This window comes from Mirounga leonina, unplaced genomic scaffold (genome assembly GCF_011800145.1).
Source record: "Mirounga leonina isolate KUSES-001 unplaced genomic scaffold, KU_Mleo_1.0 Mir_224, whole genome shotgun sequence".
Classification (NCBI taxonomy): domain Eukaryota; kingdom Metazoa; phylum Chordata; class Mammalia; order Carnivora; family Phocidae; genus Mirounga; species Mirounga leonina.
Window position 1 is genome coordinate 20,410,104 of NW_023270615.1, and position 19,536 is coordinate 20,429,639.

Here is a 19,536-nt window from a genome sequence, read left to right on the forward strand (position 1 = left end):
TAACACGCTACTAAACAATGACTGAATGGGTCAACCAAGAAATCAAAAAGGAAATTAAAAAGTACATGGAGACCAATGAAAATGAAAACACAACGGTCCAGATCACTGGAATGCAGCAAAAGCTGTTGGAAGAGGGAAGTTTAGAGCACTACAGGCCTACCGCAGGAAGCAAGAAAAATCTCAAATAACCTAACCTTCCACCTAAAGGAGCTAGAAAAAGAAGAATAAACAAAACTCCATTTCAAGTGCACGCAGAGCACCCTCCAGAATAGACCATATATTAGGCCACAAGACAAGTCTCAACAATTAAAGAAGACTGAAGTCATGCCATGAATCTTTTTTGACTACAACAGTATGAAAGTAGAAATCAACCAGAAATAAAAAATCTGGAAAGAACACAAATATGTAGAGACTAAATAACACGCTACTAAACAATGACTGAATGGGTCAACCAAGAAATCAAAGAGGAAATTAAAAAGTACATGGAGACCAATGAAAATGAAAACACAATGGTCCAGATCACTGGGATGCAGCAAAAGCTGTTGGAAGAGGGAAGTTTAGAGCACTACAGGCCTACCGCAGGAAGCAAGAAAAATCTCAAATAACCTAACCTTCCACCTAAAGGAGCTAGAAAAAGGAGAATAAACAAAACTCCAAACCATTAGAAGGAAGGAAATAATAAAGATTCGAGCAGAAATAAATGAAATAAAAACTAAAAAAACAATAGAACAGATCATTAAAACCAGGAGTTTGTTCCTTGAAAAGATCAACAAATCGATAAAACTTTCACTGGACTCATCGAGAGACAGAGAGAAGGAGGACTCAAAGTCAGAACTGAGAGAGAGGAGCAGTAACAACCAACACTGCGGAAATACAAAGGATCAGAGAAGAGAGTATTATGCAAAATTACATGCCAACAAACTGGACAACCTAGAAGAGATGGATAAATTCCTGGAAAAATAAGTTAATCTCCCAAAACCAAATCAGGAAAAAATAGGAAATCTGAACAGACTGATCACCAACAATGAAATCACATCAATAATCAAAACACTCCCAACAAACGAAAGTTCAGGACCAGATGGCTTCACAGGTGAATTTTACCAAACATTTAAAGAAGAGTTAATACCGATTCTTCTCAAACTATTCAAAATAATAAATAATAATAATAATAATAATAATAATAATAAAAGACAAAGGGAAACTTCCAAAGTCATTCTATGAAGCCAGCATTACCCTGATACCAAAACCAGGTAACAACACCACAAAGAAAGAGAACTACAGGACAATATCTCTTATTAGCATAGATGCAAAGATCCTCAGCACACCGAATCCAAGAATACATTAAAAAAAGGATTCACCACAATCAGATGGGATTTATTCCTGGGGTTGCAAGGGTGGTTCAGTATTTGGAAATCATGTGATACATCACGTCAACAAGAGAACGCATAAAAACCATATGATCATCTCAAAAGATACAGAAAAGGCATTTGACAAAATTCAACACCCATTCATGAAAAAACTCTTGACAAAGTGGGTTTAGAGCTAACATACCTGGAGATGATAAAGGCCATATATGAAAAATCCACAGCAAACATCATGTTCAATGGGGAAAAACTGAAAGCTCTTCCCTGAGATCAGGAACAAGACAAGGATGTTCACTCTCATCACTTTTATTCAACACAGTACTAGCCAGAGCAGTCAGAGAAGAAAAAGAAAAAGAAAGAAATACTTGAAGTACAGAAAGCAGATGTGGATGGGGTGTGGAAAACAAATATAAAATTTTCAACTTAAAAATACAATAACTGGGGGCACCTGGGTGGCTCAGTTTGTTAAGCAGCAGACTTGATTTCAGCTCAGGTCATGATCTCAGGGTTGTGAGATCAAGCCCCCTGTTGGGCTCCATGCTCAGCAGGGAGTCTGCTTGAGATTCTCTTTCTCCCTCTCCTGCCCCTTCCCCACCTCTCTCTCTCAAATATCTTAAAAAAACAAACAAACAAACAATAACTGACATTTAAATCTCAATTGACAGGGTTAATAGCAGTACACAGACTAATTTAGTGAACTAAAAGATCTGAAGGAAATAATCCAGAATAAAGTATCAAGAGAGAAAAGATGAGAAAACATGTAAGAGACCAAGGATAGAGTAAAAGACCTTATATATGGACTGGAGTCTCAGGAGGAAAATAGGGGGAGGAGAGTAGGTTAGCAGTATGGGAAGAAATGGCAGAAAAACATCCAAATTTGACCAAGAAATGAAACTGTAGAGTCAAGCAGCCCTATGAATTCTAAGTAGAAAAAAATGTATATTTTTAGGCATCTCATAATACATCTTCTGAAAACAAAACTAATAGAAGCCAGAAGAAAAAGAATTCAAAGTAATAACACACTGGCAGGTCACTTAAAAGAAAAACAAGGGGGGCCAAATAACAAGAGAATGACAATGTCACAGTGCTTAAAGAAAATTGTTGCTAACCTAGAATTCTATATCCATTAAAAGTATCCTTCAAGAGTGATAATGAGGGGTGCCTGGGTGGCTCAGTCGTTAAGTGTCTGTCTTTGGCTCAGGTCATGGTCCCAGGGTCGTGGGATCAAGCCCTGCATTGGGCTCCCTGCTCAGCAGGGAGCCTGCTTCTACCTCTCCCACTTCCCCTGCTTGTGTTTCTTCTCTCGCTGTCCAAAAAAAAAAAGAAAATAGTGACAATGAAATAAAGACATTTTTATGGGGTGCCTGGGTGAACAGTTGGTTGAGCGTCCAACTCTTGGTTTCGGCTCAGGTCACAATCTCAGGGTTGTGAGACTGAGCCTCATGTCAGGCTCTGTGTTCAGTAGGGAGTCTGCTTGAGATTCTGTCCCTCTCCCTCTGCCCCTCCCCCCACTCGTGTATGGGTGCTTGCTCTCTCACATAAATTAATCTTTTTTAAAAGTCACTTTTTAGGCAAAATCTGAGAAATAAGTTACTGGTACACATATGTTGAAGGACATTCTGAAGAAAAAAGCTCCTAGAGGGAAGATTAGAGGCAAGAAGAAATGAAAAAGCACAATTAATAAATATGCAGATACAGATGAATATTAAATGTATAAGAAAGACATTGTGAGACTGAAAGTCGACATAGAATTGAAAACAATAAATGTTAGGAGGGGAGTAAAAGCAATGAAAGTGTTTTATGGTCTTTCCAGTGCCTGGGAAATTGGTAAAAGAAAATTACACTGTGATAATGTAAAGATGTATGCTATAGTTATTTAGAATAATCATTAAATGAACAGTAAGAGAAAGTAAAATTTCCAAGCTAATAGTGGGAGGAAGAAAAGAATAAGAAAATATATCTAACAAATTCAAAGAACACAGCAGAGAAAAAGGAACATGGAACAGATAGGACAAATACAAAATATATGGTAAGATAATGGATTTAAGCTAAAATATACACTTGGGCCCTGAGCAACATGGGTTTGAATTGTGCAGGTCTACTTATAAGTGGATTTTTTATAGTGTACTACTGTGTTTTATTTTTTTAATATTTCCTTTTCTCTAGCTTAGTTTACTGGAAGAGTACAATATATAATACAACATAGAAAATATGTGTTCATCAACTGTTATTGGTAAGGCTTTCAGTAGCTAAGATTTAGGGGAGTCAAAAGTTATATGTGGGGCGCCTGGGTGGCTCAGTTGGTTAAGTGACTGCCTTCGGCTCAGGTCATGATCCTGGAGTCCCTGGATCGGGTCCCTCATCGGGCTCCCTGCTTGGCAGGGAGTCTGCTTCTCCCTCTGACCCTCCCCACTCTCATATGCTCTCTCTCATTCTCTCTCTCTCAAATAAATAAATAAAATCTTTAAAAAAAAAAGTTTTATGTGGATTTTTGACTGGGCAGGGTGTCATCATCCCTAAGTCTTATACTGATCAAGGGTCTGTATATGCAATTACATTAAATGTGAATGGACAAAATTTAAAAACAGAATCAAATAAAACAACCCAAATTATATGCTGTTTACAAGAGATACATCTAAAACAAAGATGTAGAAATACTGAAAGTAAAGGATAGGAAACCATCCCATGTAAATAATAACCCAACAGAAGCTAGTGTAGCTACAGCAATTTCAGACAAACTAGATTTAAAGGCAAAAATCTTAAGAGATACTTAAAGTTCAACTCACAAGGAAGATCTATATCTGAATTTGAATATAACTGATAATATGGCCTCAAAATATATAAAGGAAAAATCTGAACTACAGTAGGAAATACACAAGCCCACAACCATAGTAGGGAATTATAAAAATTCCTCTTTCAGCAACAGATACAATATTCACAAACACAATATCTCAGTACAAACAAGATAAGCAAAATGGAGTAGGCAGCTTTAAACTTCCAAACTTCCACAGAAGCATTGAAAAGAACCAAAAACTATCAAAACTAACTTTTTCAGAACTCTAGAAAGCAGTTAAAGGTTTATAAGAAAAAGGCAAGTTTTTTATTAAAGTTTTTTATTATTATTATTATTATTATTTGAGCGAGAGAGAGAGCATGAGCAGAGGAGAGGCAAAGGGAGAGGGAGAAGCAGGCTTCCCGCTGAGCAGGGAGCCCGACATAGGGCTCCATCCCAGGACCCCGGGATCATGACCTGAGCTGAAGGCAGACGCCTAACGACTGAGCCACCCAGGCGCCCCTTTCTCAACCATTTTTAAGAGCACAGTGTGGTAGTGTTAAGTACATTCACGGTATTGTGTCATCTATCTTCAGAACTCTTCATCTTATAAAGCTGAAACTCTGTCCCCACTAAACACTAACTCCCAGTCCCCTTCCCCAAGCACACAGTGTATAAATAGTGGGGGAAAATACCAAGGGGGAGAGAGATGGAGATGTATAAGATCAAAGTGTTTATATACTATTGAAACAAAGTTGGTATTCAAACTAGGTCATTTTAAGTTTAAGATGTTAACTGTAATCCCTAAGGGAATCAATTAGAAAATAACTAAAAAAATAACCAAGTAAAGAAGGGAACACAAATTATACAATACAAAAGAACAACTAATTTTTTTAAAGGCAATAACTGGAGGAATTGAGAAATGAAAACCTGTAAGACTGAAAACAAATAGTTAAAAGTCAGAATTCCTTCTTTATCCCTACTTTAAATGTAAATGTATTAAACTTCCAATTAATAAGCAGAGATTAGCAGAATGGTTAAAGAAGAATGGTCAATCTATATGCTGCTACCAGAGACTTACTTTAGATACACAAAGGCACAAAGAAGTTGCAAGTAAAAAGATGGAAAAAGAGAGCTGGGGTGGCTATTTTATTACCAGACAAAACTGATTTTAAGTAAAAAAAGGTTATAAGAGACGAAGAATACCATATATTGATAAAAATTGATACATCAAGGTATAACAATTATATATACACCTAAAAATAAAGCCCCAAATTATATGATGCAAATATAGAACCTTGAAAGGAGAAACAAACAGTTCTACACTAACCATTGTAGACTTTAATTTCAGTAAAGGTTAGAACAATGAGACTGATCAATAAGAGAGAACCTGAAAAGTACCATAAGCCAATTAGCCCTAATAAAATTCTACTCAACAAGAACAGAATGCACTTTCTTTTCAAGTGCATATGGAACCTCCCCAGAATAGGCCATATATTCAGCAACAAAACAAGTCTCAATAAATAAAACAAATAATATAAATATAATACAAATCTAAAAAGACTGAAATACTAAAAGTATCTTTTCTAACACAATAAATGAAATTAGAAATCAGTAACAACAAAAGTGCTAGAAAACTGTTATATATACAGACACTAAACATGTACTCAAACAACCGAAGGGTCAAGGAAATAATCACAAGGGAAATTAGAAAATAACTTGAGAGCAAGATGGCGGAGGAGTAGGAGACCTAAATTTCGTCTGGTCCCAGGAATTCAGCTAGGTAGGGATCAAACCATTCTGAACACCTACGAACTCAACAGGAGATCGAAGAAAAGAATAGCAGCAACTCTCTGAACAGAAAAGTGACCACTTTCTGGAAGGTAGGACGTACGGAGAAGTGAATCCGAGGTGATATTTGGGAGGATAGATGGCGGGGGAGGGGGCCTGGCAAGTAACAGAGCCGTGGAGCACAAAATCGGAACTTTTAGAAGTCGGCTCCGCTGAGGGACGTCGCTCCAGTGGCTAAGCGGGGGGTGGAACCCTCGTGGGACAGTGTGGTCTCAGGATCCTCCAGGTCACAGAAAGACTGGGGGTGCCTGAGTGCGGCAGGGCTCCCAGGTATTGGAGTGCAGAAGCCAGCTGCAGAGATGGAGCCGAGGAGCGGGCTCTCAGCTCGGGGTTGCCATAAACCGTGATCCGCGGCACAGTCGGGCCACTGCTCCTCCAGCAGGGACCCGACAAGCGGCAGATCCAGGGAGACTCACCTTCCTCCCCCGGGGGGGAAAGGTGTGGGAGTGCACCGCAGGGATCTGCTGGGTTTGGAGACTCCGTATGGGGTCAGGTGCCAGAGATAGAAACGCTCGGTGACAGGCCAGGTGAGCGCAGAGTCAGCCAGAGACTGGGGAGACGGGAGTGACTGACTGCTTTTCTCTTGGGGCTCACTGAGGAGTGGGGCCCCGAGTTCTCAGCTCCTGGGGCGGAGATTGGGAGGCCGCCATTTTCACTCTCATCCTCCAAAGCTATACGGAAAGCTTGCGGGGAACAAAAGCTCCCGAGAGCAAACCCGAGCAGGTTACTTAGCCCAGACCTGGAAAGGGCGGGGCAATTCCGCTTCCAGCGAAGACATTTGGGAACCATGGCAACAGGCCCTGCCCCCAGAAGATCAGCAAGAACAGCCAGCCAAGACCAAGTTTACTGATCAATGAGAACGGCAGAACTCCAGCGCTAGGGGAATACAGCACATAGAATTCCTGGCTTTTTCTCCATGATTCTTTAGTCTTTCAAAGTTAACTTTTTTTTTTTAATCTTTCTTTTTCGCCTTTTCAACCAACATCTTATCAATCCCTTTTTAAAAAATCTTTTTTATTTTTCATTTTAAGAATCATATTCTATTCCTTCATAGTAGTTATTTTTGGTATACATATATAAGTTGTTCTCTCTTTAAAATTTTGGGATACAGTTTCTTCTAACAGACCAAAATATATCCTAAATCTCTAGTGTATGGCTTTGTTCTAGTCTCCTGCCTGATCACATTCTCTCCCTTTTTTTTTTTTAAATCCTCTTCTTTTTTCAACCAACTTCTTATATTACCAATTCCTTCTATAAAATCTTTTATAATTTTCATCTTTACAGTCATAGTCCATCCCTTCATATTTACCCTTATTTTTGTACATATGTAAGTTTTTCTTTAAAATTTTGGGAGGCACTTTCTTCTAATAGACCAAAATACTCCCAAAATCTAGTGTGTGGTACTGATCTATGCACCCGCCTGATCATATTCGATCATATTCTCTTTTTTTCTTTTTCTTTTTTCTTTATTTCCCTTTTCCCCTGGTTTCAGGTCTCTTCTGATTTGTTTAGTGTATATTTTTCTGGGGTCGTTGTTACCCTATTAGCATTTTGTTCTCTCATTCATCTATTCTCCTCTGGACAAAATGACAACATGGAAAAAAAATCACCTCAAAAAGTACAAAAGGGACCTAATTTTCCAGGGACCTAATCAATAAGGACATTAGTAAGATGTTGGAACTAGAGTTCAGAGTGACGATTTTAAAGATACTAGCTAGGCTTGAAAAAAGCATGGAAGATATTAGAGGAAACCCTTTCTGGAGAAATAAAAGAACTAAAATCTAACCAAGTTGAAATCAAAACGGCTATTAATGAGGTACGATCAAAAATGGAGGCTCTAACTGCTAGGATAAATGAGGCAGAAGAGAGAATTAGTGATATAGAAGACCAAATGATGGAAAATAAAGAAGCTGAGAAAAAGAGAGATAAAAAACTACTGGATCATGAGGGCAGAATTCAAGAGAGAAGTGATACCATAAGACAAAACAGTATTAGAATAATTGAGATCCCCGAAGAAGAAGAAAGAAGGACGCCTGGGTGGCTCAGATGGTTGAGCATCTGCCTTCGGCTCAGGTCATGATCCCAGGGTCCTGGGATTGAGCCCACATCAGGCTCCTGGCTCAGCAGGGAGCCTGCTTCTCCCTCTCCCTCCCTCCCTGCTCATGGTCTCTCTCTCTCTCTCTCTCACTGTGTCTCTGTGTCTCAAATGAATAAATAAAATCTTAAAAAAAAAAAAAAGAAGAAGAAGAAAGAGAGAAGGGCAGAAGGTATACTGGAGCAAATTATAGCAGAGAACTTCCCTAATCTGGGGGAAGGAAACAGGCATCAAAATCCAGGAGGCACAGAGAACCCCCCTCAAAATCAATAAAAATAGGTCAACACCCCAACATCTAATAGTAAAACTTATGAGTCTCAGAGACAAAGAGAAAATCCTGAAAGCAGCTTGGGAGAAGAGATCTGTAACCTACAATGGAAGAAACATTAGATTGGCAACAGACCTATCCACAGAGACCTGGCAGGCCAGAAAGGACTGGCATGATATATTCAGAGCACTAAATGAGAAAAATATGCAGCCAGGAATACTATATCCAGCTAGGCTGTTACTGAAAATAGAAGGAGAGATAAAAAGCTTCCAGGACAAACAAAAACTAAACGAATTTGCAAACACGAAACCAGCCCTACAAGAAATATTGAAAGGGGTCCTCTAAGCAAAGAGAGAGCCTAAAAGTAACACAGACCAGAAAGGAACACAGACAATATACAGTAACAGTCACCTTACAGGCAATACAATGGCACTAAATTCATATCTTTCAATAGTTATCCTGAATGTAACACATAACAATTGGCAATGACAATTTGGCAATCCTTATATCAGACAAATTAGATTTTAAACCAAAGACTATAATAAGAGATGAGGAAGAACACTATATCATACTTAAAGGGTCTATCCAACAAGAAGATCGAACAATTGTAAATATCTATGCCCCTAACATGGGAGCAGCCAATTACATAAGCCAATTAATAACAAAAGCAAAGAAACACATCAACAACAATACAATAATAGTGGGGGACTTTAACACCCCCCTCACTGAAATGGACAGATCATCTAAGCAAAAGATCAACAAGGAAATAGAGACTTTAAATGACACACTGGACCAAATGGACTTCACAGATATATTCAGAACATTCCATCCCAAAGCAACAGAATACACATTCTTCTCTAGTGCCCATGGAACATTCTCCAGAATAGATCACATCCCAGGTCACAAATCAGGTCTCAACCGGTACCAAAAGACTGGGATCATTCCTGCGTATTTTCAGACTACAATGCTTTGAAACTAGAATTCAATCACAAGAGGAAAGTTGGAAAGAACTCAAATACATGGAGGCTAAAGAGCATCCTACTAAAGAAGGAATGGGTCAACCAGGAAATTAAAGAATTTAAAAAATTCATGGAAACCAATGAAAATGAAAATACAACTGTTCAAAATCTTTGGGATGCAGCAAAAGCAGTCCTAAGAGGAAAGTATATAGCAATACAAGCCTTTCTCAAGAAACAAGAAAGGGCTCAAATACACAACCTAACCCTACACCTAAAGGAGCTGGAAAAAGAACAGCAAATAAAGCCTAAACCCAGCAGGAGAAAAATAATAAAGATCAGAGCAGAAATCAATGAAATAGAAACCAAAAGAACAGTAGAACAGATCGAGACTAGGAGCTGGTTCTTTGAAAGAATTAACAAGATTGATAAACCCCTGGCCAGACTTATCAAAAAGAAAAGAGAAATGACCCAAATAAAATCATGAATGAAAGAGGAGAGATCACAACCAACACCAAAGAAATACAAACAATTATAAGAACATATTATGAGAAACTCTATGCCAGCAAATTAGATAATCTGGAAGAAACGGATACATTCCTAGAGATGTATAAACTACCAAAACTGAACCAGGAAGAAATAGAAAACCTGAACAGACTCATAACCACTAAGGAAACTGAAGCAGTAATCAAAAATCTCCCAACAAAAGCCCAGGGCCAGATGGCTTCCCAGGGGAATTCTACCATTTAAACAAGAATTAATACCTATTCTTCTGAAACTGTTCCAAAAAATAGAAATGGAAGGAAAACTTCCAAACTCGTTTTATGAGGCCACCATTATCTTGATCCCAAAACCAGACAAAGACCCCATCAAAAAGGAGAATTACGGACCAATATCCCTGATGAACACGGATGCAAAAATTCTCACCAAAATACTAGCCAATAGGATCCAACAGTACATTAAAAGGATTATTCACCACAACCAAGTGGGATTTATTCCTGGGCTGCAAGGTTGGTTCAACATCAGCAAATCAATGTGATACAATACATTAATAAAAGAACAAGAACGAATGATCCTCTCAATAGATGCAGAAAAAGCATTTGACAAAGTACAGCATCCTTTCCTGATCAAAACTCTTCAGAGTATAGGCATAGAGGGTACATACCTCAATATCATAAAAGCCATCTATGAAAAACCCACAGCAAATATCATTCTCAATGGGGAGAAACTGAGAGCTTTCCCCCTAAGGTCAGGAACACAGCAGAGATGTCCACTATCACCACTGCTATTCAACATAGTATTAGAAGTCCTAGCCACAGCAATCAGACAACAAAAAGAAATAAAAGGCATCCAAATCGGCAAAGAAGAAGTCAAACTCTCACTCTTTGCAAATGATATGATACTTTATGTGGAAAACCCAAAAGACTCCACCCCAAAACTGCTAGAACTCATACAGAAATTCAGTAAAGTGGCAGGATATAAAATCAATGCACAGAAATCAGTGGCATTCCTATACACCAACAACAAGACAGAAGAAAGAGAAATGAAGGAGTCGATCCCATTCACAATTGCACCCAAAACCTTAAGATACCTTGGAATAAATCTAACCAAAGAGGCAAAGAATCTGTACTCAGAAAACTATAAAATATGCATGAAAGAAATTGAGGGAGACACAAAGAAATGGAAAAACGTTCCATGCTCACGGACTGGAAGAACAAATATTGTGAGGATGTCAATGCTACCTAGAGCAATCTACACATTCAATGCACTCCCTATCAAAATACCATCAACTTTTTTCAAAGGAATGGAACAAATAATCCTAAAATTTGTATGGAACCAGAAAAGACCCTGAATAGCCAGAGGAATGTTGAAAAAGAAAAGCAAAGCTGATGGCATCACCATTCCGGACTTCAAGCTCTGTTACAAAGTTGTAATCAAGACAGTGTGGTACTGGCACAAAAACAGACACATAGATCAATGGAACAGAATAGAGAACCCAGAAATGGACCCCCAACTCTATGGTCAACTAATCTTCGACAAAGCAGGAAAGAATGTCCAATGGAAAAAAGACAGTCTCTTCAACAAATGGTGTTGGGAAAATTGGACAGCCACATGCAGAAGAATGAAACTGGACCATTTCCTTACACCACACACAAAAATAGACTCCAAATGGTTGAAAGACCTCAATGTGAGACAGGAGTCCATCAAAATCCTAAAGGAGAACACAGGCAGCAACCTCCTCAACCTCAGCCGCAGCAACTTCTTCCTAGAAACATTGCCAAAGGCAAGGGAAACAATGGCAAAAATGAACTATTGGGACTTCATCACGATAAGAAGGTTTTGCACAGCAAAAGAAACAGTCAACAAAACTAAAAGACAACCGACAGAATGGGAGAAGATATTTGCAAATGACATATCAGATAAAGGGCTAGTATCCAAAATCTATAAAGAACTTCTTAAACTCAACACCCAAAGAACAAATGATCCAATCAAGAAATGGGTGGAAGACATGAACAGACATTTCTCCAAAGAAGACATCCAAATGGCCAACAGACACATGAAAAAGTGCTCAACATTGCTCGGCATCAGGGAAATCCAAATCAAAACCTCAATGAGATACCACCTCACACCAGTCAGAATGGCTAAAAATAACAAGTCAGGAAACGACAGATGTTGGCGGGGATGTGGAGAAAGGGGAACCCTCCTACACTGTTGGTGGGAATGCAAGCTGGTGCAGCCACTCTGGAAAACAGTATGGAGGTTCCTCAAAAAGTTGAAAATAGAGCTACCGTACGACCCAGCAATTGCACTACTGGGTATTTACCCCAAAGATACAAATGTAGGGATCCAAAGGGGTATGTGCACCCCAATGTTTATAGCAGCAATGTCCACAATAGCCAAACTGTGGAAAGAGCCAAGATGTCCATCGATAGATGAATGGATAAAGAAGATGTGGTATATATATACAATGGAATATTATGCAGCCATCAAAAGGAATGAACTCTTGCCATTTGCAACAACGTGGATGGAACTGAAGGGTATTATGCTGAGCGAAATAAGTCAATCAGAGAAAGATATGTATCATATGACCTCACTGATATGAGGAATTCTTAATCTCAGGAAACAAAATGAGGGTTGCTGGAGTGGGGGGTGGGGTGGGAGGGATGGGGTGGCTGGGTGATAGACATTGGGGAGGGTATGTGCTATGGTGAGCGCTGTGAAGTGTGCAAGACTGTTGAATCACAGTCCTGTACCTCTGAAACAAGTAATACATTATATGTAAAAAAAAAAAAAAGAAGAAGAAGATAGCAGGAAGGGAAAAATGAAAGGGGGGAAATCAGAGGGGGGGAAATTGGAGGGGGAGACGAACCATGAGAGACTATGGACTCTGAGAAACAAACTGAGGGTTCTAGACGGGAGGGTGGTGGAGGGATGGGTTGGCCTGGTGATGGGTATTAAAGAGGGCACGTTCTGCATGGAGCACTGGGTGTTATATGCAAACAATGAGTCATGGATCACTACATCAAAAACTAATGATGTATGGTGATTAACATAACATAATAAAAAAAATAACTTTAGACAAATGAAAAGGAAAACACAATACATATAAACATTTATGAGGTAAAGCAAAAGAACTTCTTAGAAGCAAACTTATAGTTGTAAACGCCTACATTGAACAAGATCTTAAATCAATAATCTAACTTTACATAATAAACAAAGTAGAAAATAGGAAGTCATAATGAAAAAATAAAGCAAATGAATTACAAATGAAACCACAAGTCAGTTCTTTGAATAGATCAGCAAACTGACAAAGTTTTAGCAATGAAACTGGATGATTTACATGAAATAGAAAAATGTCCAGAAACACACAAACTACCAGAGCTGAGTCAAGAATAGAAAATCAGACTTAAAACATGTAGTGAGATTAAATTAGTAATCAAAAACCTCTCAACAACGAGAAACCAGACTTTTAAAGAATTAACACCATTCTTTCTCAAACTCTTCCAAGAGTTGAAGACATAGGAATAATTCCTAACTCATTCTATGTGGCCAGCGTTAACCTACTACCACGGCCAGATAAAGACATCACAAGAAAATTAGACTGATACCCCAATAAATATTTATGCAAAAATCCTCAATACAATATTAGCACGCTGAATTCAGTAGCAAAACAGGAGCATATACACCATGACCAGGTAGGATTTATCCCAGGAATTAATGCAAGGGTGGTTTAACATGAAAATCAATCAATGTAATACACCATTACCAAGATGAAGAATAAAGAAACCTATAATCATCTCATTTAATGCAGAAAAAGTATTTGACAATATCCAGCTCTCTTTCATAATAAAAGCACGCAACAAACTACAAACAGAACAGAACTCCCTCAACATGATAAAGACCATATATGAAAACCCATAGCTAACATATACTCAACGGTGAAAGTCTGTAAGTTTTTCCTTCAAGAAAGAACAAGAAAAGCACACCCGTTTTTGCCACTTCTATTCAATATAATATTAGAAGTTCTAGCCGCAGAAATTAGGCAAGAAAAAAAAGGCATCCAAATTGGAAAGGAAGAAGTAAAATGATCCCTGTCAGAGATGACAAAATCTTACATGTAGATAACCCTAAAGAATGCACGCACACACGTGCACACACAGACACACACACACAGAGCTAATTCATGAATTCAGCAAAGCTGCAGGTTACAAAATCAGTTGCATTGCTATACACTAACAATGAACAATCTGAAAGGAAATTAAAGCAGTTACTTTTACAACAGCAGAAAAATCGTAAAATATTTAGGAGTAACTTTAAGGAGTTGAAAGACTTACACACTGAGAGCCACACAACTGCCAAAGGAAATTAAGACATAAATAAATAGAAAGACACCCCGTGGTCATGGATTGGAAGACTTCCACTGTTACTGCCAGTACTACCTAAAGTGATCTCCAGATTCATTGCAATCACTGTTAAATTCCCAATGGCATTTTTTCAAGAAATAGAAAAACCCATCCCAAAATTCATATGGATTCTGAAGGGACCCCAAATAACCAAAACAATCTTGAAAAATTACAGTTGGAAGACTCACACTTCTTGATTTCAAAACTTACTACAAAGCTACAGAAATCAAAACGATGTGATACTAGAAAAAGGAGAGACATATATACCAATGAAACAGAACAGAGTGCCAAGAAATAAACCTTTGCAAATACAGTCAACTCATATTCAACAAGAGTACAAGGTCCATTTGGTGGGGGAAAGGAGAGCCTTTTCAACAAATGGTGCTGGGAAAACTGGTTATCCACATGCAAAAGCATGATACTTGAACCCTTACCTCATACCATATATAGAAATTAAACTGGATGAAAGGCCTAACATAAGAGCTAAAATTACTAAACTCTTAGAAAGAAATGGGAAAGTTTCACAACATTGGATTTGGCAATAATTTCTTGGCTATGACACCGAGGAGATTGGCGACAAAAGAAAAAACAGATAAACTGGTCTTCGTGAAAATTAAAAACTTGGTGCATCAAAAGACACTGTCCGGGGGCGCCTGGGTGGCTCAGTCGGTTGGGCGACTGCCTTCGGCTCAGGTCATGATCCTGGCGTCCTGGGATGGAGCCCCATGTCAGGTGCCCTGCTCAGCAGGGAGTCTGCTTCACCGTCTCCCTCTGCCCCTCCCTTCCACTTGTGTTTTTTCTCTCTCTCTCAAATAAATAAATCTACAAGAAAAAAGACACTGTCCACAGAGTAAAAAGGCAATCCATAGAATGGGAAAAAGTATTTGCAGATCACATTATCTGATAAGGGATTAAAATCCAGAAAACACAGAGAACTCCTAAAACTCAATAAAACAAACAACCGATTAGAAAAATAGGCAAAGGACTTGAACCGCTATTTCTCTAAAGAAGATCTACAAATGGCCAGTAATCACATGAAAAGAGGCTCCACCTCCCTTATCATTAGGGAAATAGTAATCAAAACCACACTGAGACACCACAGTGGTATTAGGATGGCTACTATTAAAAACAAACAAAACGAAAAGTGTTGGCAAGAATGAAGAGAAACAAACCCTCGTGCACTGCTGGCAGGAATGTAAAGGGGCAAAGCCACTGTGGAAAACTGCGCAATTCCTCAAAAAGTTAAAAACAGAACTACTATGTGATGCAGTGATTCTGCTTCTGGGCATTCTTGCAAAGGAATTGAAAGCAGAGACTCAAAGCGACACTTGCACACCTAGTTCACGGCAGCAGCACTCACAATGGCTCATAGGTAGAAGCAACCCAAGTGTCCTTCAGTCGATAAATGGATATAGTGCGGTGTGCACAGACATTGGACTATCACCCAGCCTTAAAAAGAAGGACATTTCGACCCATGCTATAACATGGATGAACCTCGAGGACCTTATGGTGAGTGAAATAAGCCAGTCACAAAAAGACAAATACTGCAGTACTCCACTTCTATAGGAACCTACAGTAGTCAAATCTGTACAGACAGAAAGTAGAACTGTGGCTGCCAGGGACTGATGGGGGTGGGGGTGGGTGGGAAGTTCTTTTTCAATGAGGACAGAGTTTCAGTTTTGCAAGATGAAAAAACTCTGGAGATGCATGGGGATGATGGTTGAACAATATTAATGCTTAATGCACTTAAAACTAGCACTTAAAAAGGGCTAAGATGGCAAATTTTATGTCATATATTTTGCAATTAAAAAACTGGAAAAAGAAATAATTTTTAAATTTTAATTGAAGTGTAGTTGACATAAAATACTAAATTAACTTAGTTTAAGGCGTACAACGTTGTGATTCAAGATGCATATACGTTACAAAATGCTCACCATGATAAGTTTATTGCAATACCGCTATGTTCCCTGTTTCCTTCTCATCCCCCAAAAGAGTAAAGTCAACCTGCGGCACAGCTGTACATTGAAAACATTATGCTGAGTGAAATGAGCCAGGCAGGAAAGGGCAAACACTACATGATGCCACTTCTGTCCATAGAAAGTAGAATGAAAGTTAATAGGGGCTGGATAAGCAGAGGCACCAGAGACGGGGGCCTGGAGACTATTTTTCTTAGAGGTTTCTATTTGGGATGAAGAGAGTTTTAGAAATGGATGGTGTGATGGCCGCACAACATTGTGAACACGTGGAGTACTACTGAATTACACACTTAAAAATAACTGAAATGGTGAACGTTATGTTATATAGATTTACCACAGTAACAATAAAAAATATTTTAAAAAATCTTGGTAAGACTCCCTGCCTTTCCAACAATGAGACTAGCGAGCTGGTGAGATGGGGTACGGCCTGCATGGGTATGAGAGCCCGTGTGCTGGAGTGACGGCGACGGGGAGACTCGCCCGCCCGGGCCCAGGGGGAGAACCCCGCAGGGCCAGGGGGCCGGGCTGAGGACTCTCAACTTGATCGCAGGATATACCAGAGAGGGGGTTTGAGGCATTAGGGCTCCAGGGCTGCCGCTGTCTGAAGAGCGTGCTGTCACTGGTCACTTGGAGGACACAGGGAGGCTCGGGCACCGCGTGTGTGGCAGGAGTGCAGAGAGCACTGGGGCCACAGCGGACAAGACGGACTGACAACGGGGCCGAAAAGCCAGTCCCAGCACATTTTAAAGAACGGCAAACACCTAAAGTCAGTTCTCTTATATGGTTCAGTTAGGCTAAAAAGCAGTAATAAAAAGAGTATGAGGAAATTAATAACTATATTGCTTCCAACCACAGTGGAAATTACAACATAATTTGAACTGAAGGTTAAAGAAAATGCTACATATCATCAAAACCTTTAGGATCCAGATAAAACCATGAGAGGGATTTTTATAGGTTGAACGCCTGTATTATAAAACCGAAAAGGCTGGAAATCAATGACCTGCACATCTCAAACATTCTCGGACACCAAAAGCCGCCCAGACATGGAAGGAGATAATAAAAGGAGAAACTAATGACACATAAGAAGTATTATCAGAGCCAAAACGAGTTCTTTGAGCAGGCTAATAAGGTTTATGAGCCCCTAAGGAGGCTGCACGGGAGAGGGAGGGAGGGGCACGTGCGCAAAAGCCACCATCAGAAACAAAAAACACAACATCACTACAAACTGTGAAGACAGGATGTTATGAGCAGCTTACGTCAATTAATTTGAAAACTTAAATTGAGGTATTTACCAAATGTTAGAAAAGCAGGGCTTAACAGAAAGAAAAAACAGAAAATCCAAACGGCACAGAAAGTATAAAAGGAATTGAACCCGTAACGAAAACCTTACCCTCAGGGGACGGAGAGGTGTGAGCAACACAGCAAAATGCCAGCCACGGCGTGTGGGCGGGGGCCCACGCACGCTCACTGTGCAATTTCCAACACTTCTGTATGTTTGAAAGTTTTCAAAACAAAAGGTCACAGGGAACCTCCCGCACTCACAGAAAGACCTCGCAGACCAGACGGGGTCACCAGTGGGCTCTGCTAAACATTCCAGGAAGAAGGGACACCACCTTGCACAACCGCCCCCTGAAGCCCGAGCAGGGACCGCTCCTCCCGGCAGGTGGTGAAGCTGGCCCAGCGCCGTCACGGGGACGCATCGCACGACGGAGCCCGAGACGGCAGCCCCGCGCCCCTTCCGCCCAGGCAGCCCGCGCCCGCTGCGCCCCACTTACGGCCTGCGCCTCGCCCGCAGCCGGGGGCCAGCCCGCCGTGACCTCCATGCCATGCAGCCTCTGCGTCTGCTTCAGCTGGTTGAGCGAGGGCTTCAGCTGGGTGGCCCCCACCGTCTTGCTCGTCCACTCGTCCACCAGCTTGTGCAGGTCATCCGTGAAGGTGCCCGTCTTGTTGTTGCTGTTGTTTGCCTGGGCCTGGACGTGCAGGGTGGGCTGGGGGCCCGGCTCGGGGCCGGGGACCAGGCTGCTGGTGGAGGACCCTGGGGAAGCACACACAGGCCGGGTTGGTGACCTGCACACGGCGCCACCGACCTGCTGCATCATTCATACAGTGGTCTTGCTTAGGCAGGCAACACCTTGCTTCAGGAGATGGTCTGCATTTGGGGGCCCGTGTGCCAGCTTTAGACACTTTGGAACCTGTCCACAGGCCGTAAGGACTAGGCCGTGCCGGGCCAAAGGACAGGACCCGAGACGCTGGCAGCCTTACTCAGCATCCGCTCTGCCCATGCTGCCCAGGAACCCCAGACTCCCCCGTGTGAGGGAGCTCAGAAAACTGGGGGCAGACCCCCAGGCTTCTGCGCCCTGAGCGGGAACACACGTGAGAATGCCGAGTGCTCAGCCCGCGGCAGCCACTGCCATCCCCTGGCAAAGGGAAGAGGCCTGAGAGGCTTGGTCGTCGGAATGCTAGTGGATTAGTGGTTTGGAAGTTTACGACACAAAATTGTGCCTCTCCTCACCAGAGCATGTAAGGAAGGTATTAATAAAGCGTGCAAACACCCGACACCTTCAACTTCGGGCCCCCAAGCTTGGAGCCGTTTGCGGGGTGCAGAGTGTCTGCACCCGCAGGGACCGGGAGGCCCGGGGGCTGTGGTTCGGGGAGGGGAGGCCGCACAGAGAAGTCACACTCATCTGCTTCACTGAAGGATTAATTTTAAATGACCAACATGGGACTTTTTAGTTCTTTTTAGACTGTGACCACCCCCACAACATAGAATTTTTGGTGAGCAATTTAGAAGAAGCCCATTTAAAATGTTTCTGCATTAAAAAAATAGCGTAACGACCATCTCCTCAAACAAGCCGTTGCAAAATGTAGTCTAGAGTGACTAGCAATGAAAAAGCAGACACAAACAGTTCAATATTAGTGATGGAATTTAACACACACAGAGCTATTTCTACATGAATGTTTCAGCCAGAAAAGAAAAAAGGAGGGGAAAAAAAAAAGGTGTGAGGTGAGGGTGGTGGGCGGCCTAGGTGGACTGATACCCGTTTCATCCAGGCATCTCTCCTCGGGGGCACTCATCTTTAGCACTTCAAGGACATACTCATTCCTACGGTTTTGGAAAAGGAGCCAATTAACGATTGGTAATGTGTGGACGTTCCGGGGAAGGGGCGTGTCAGCGTGTCAACCGGCCAGGACACAGATTCTAGGAGCCATGGAGACGCGAGGGGCACCCGTGGACGGCTTTCCCTCCAGGCAGAGGCAAAGCAGTGCCCCTGGAGGGTGGGCGTGGAGACCCTGATGTGCACTAGCCACATGAAAGCCCATGCGATGGAGAGCAGACAAGGGGTAAAAA

The 19,536-nt window shown here is 41.0% G+C and overlaps 1 protein-coding gene across 1 annotated transcript in view; it reads right to left on the reverse strand.

Annotated features, from left to right (window-relative positions):
* Nucleotides 1-19,536, reverse strand: part of WNK2 (WNK lysine deficient protein kinase 2) — a 128,360-nt gene that overhangs the window by 6,993 nt on the left and 101,831 nt on the right. Inside the window, 1 exon segment of the mRNA XM_035028982.1 lies at nt 17,963-18,222. Coding sequence (XP_034884873.1) covers nt 17,963-18,222 — 260 coding nt within the window.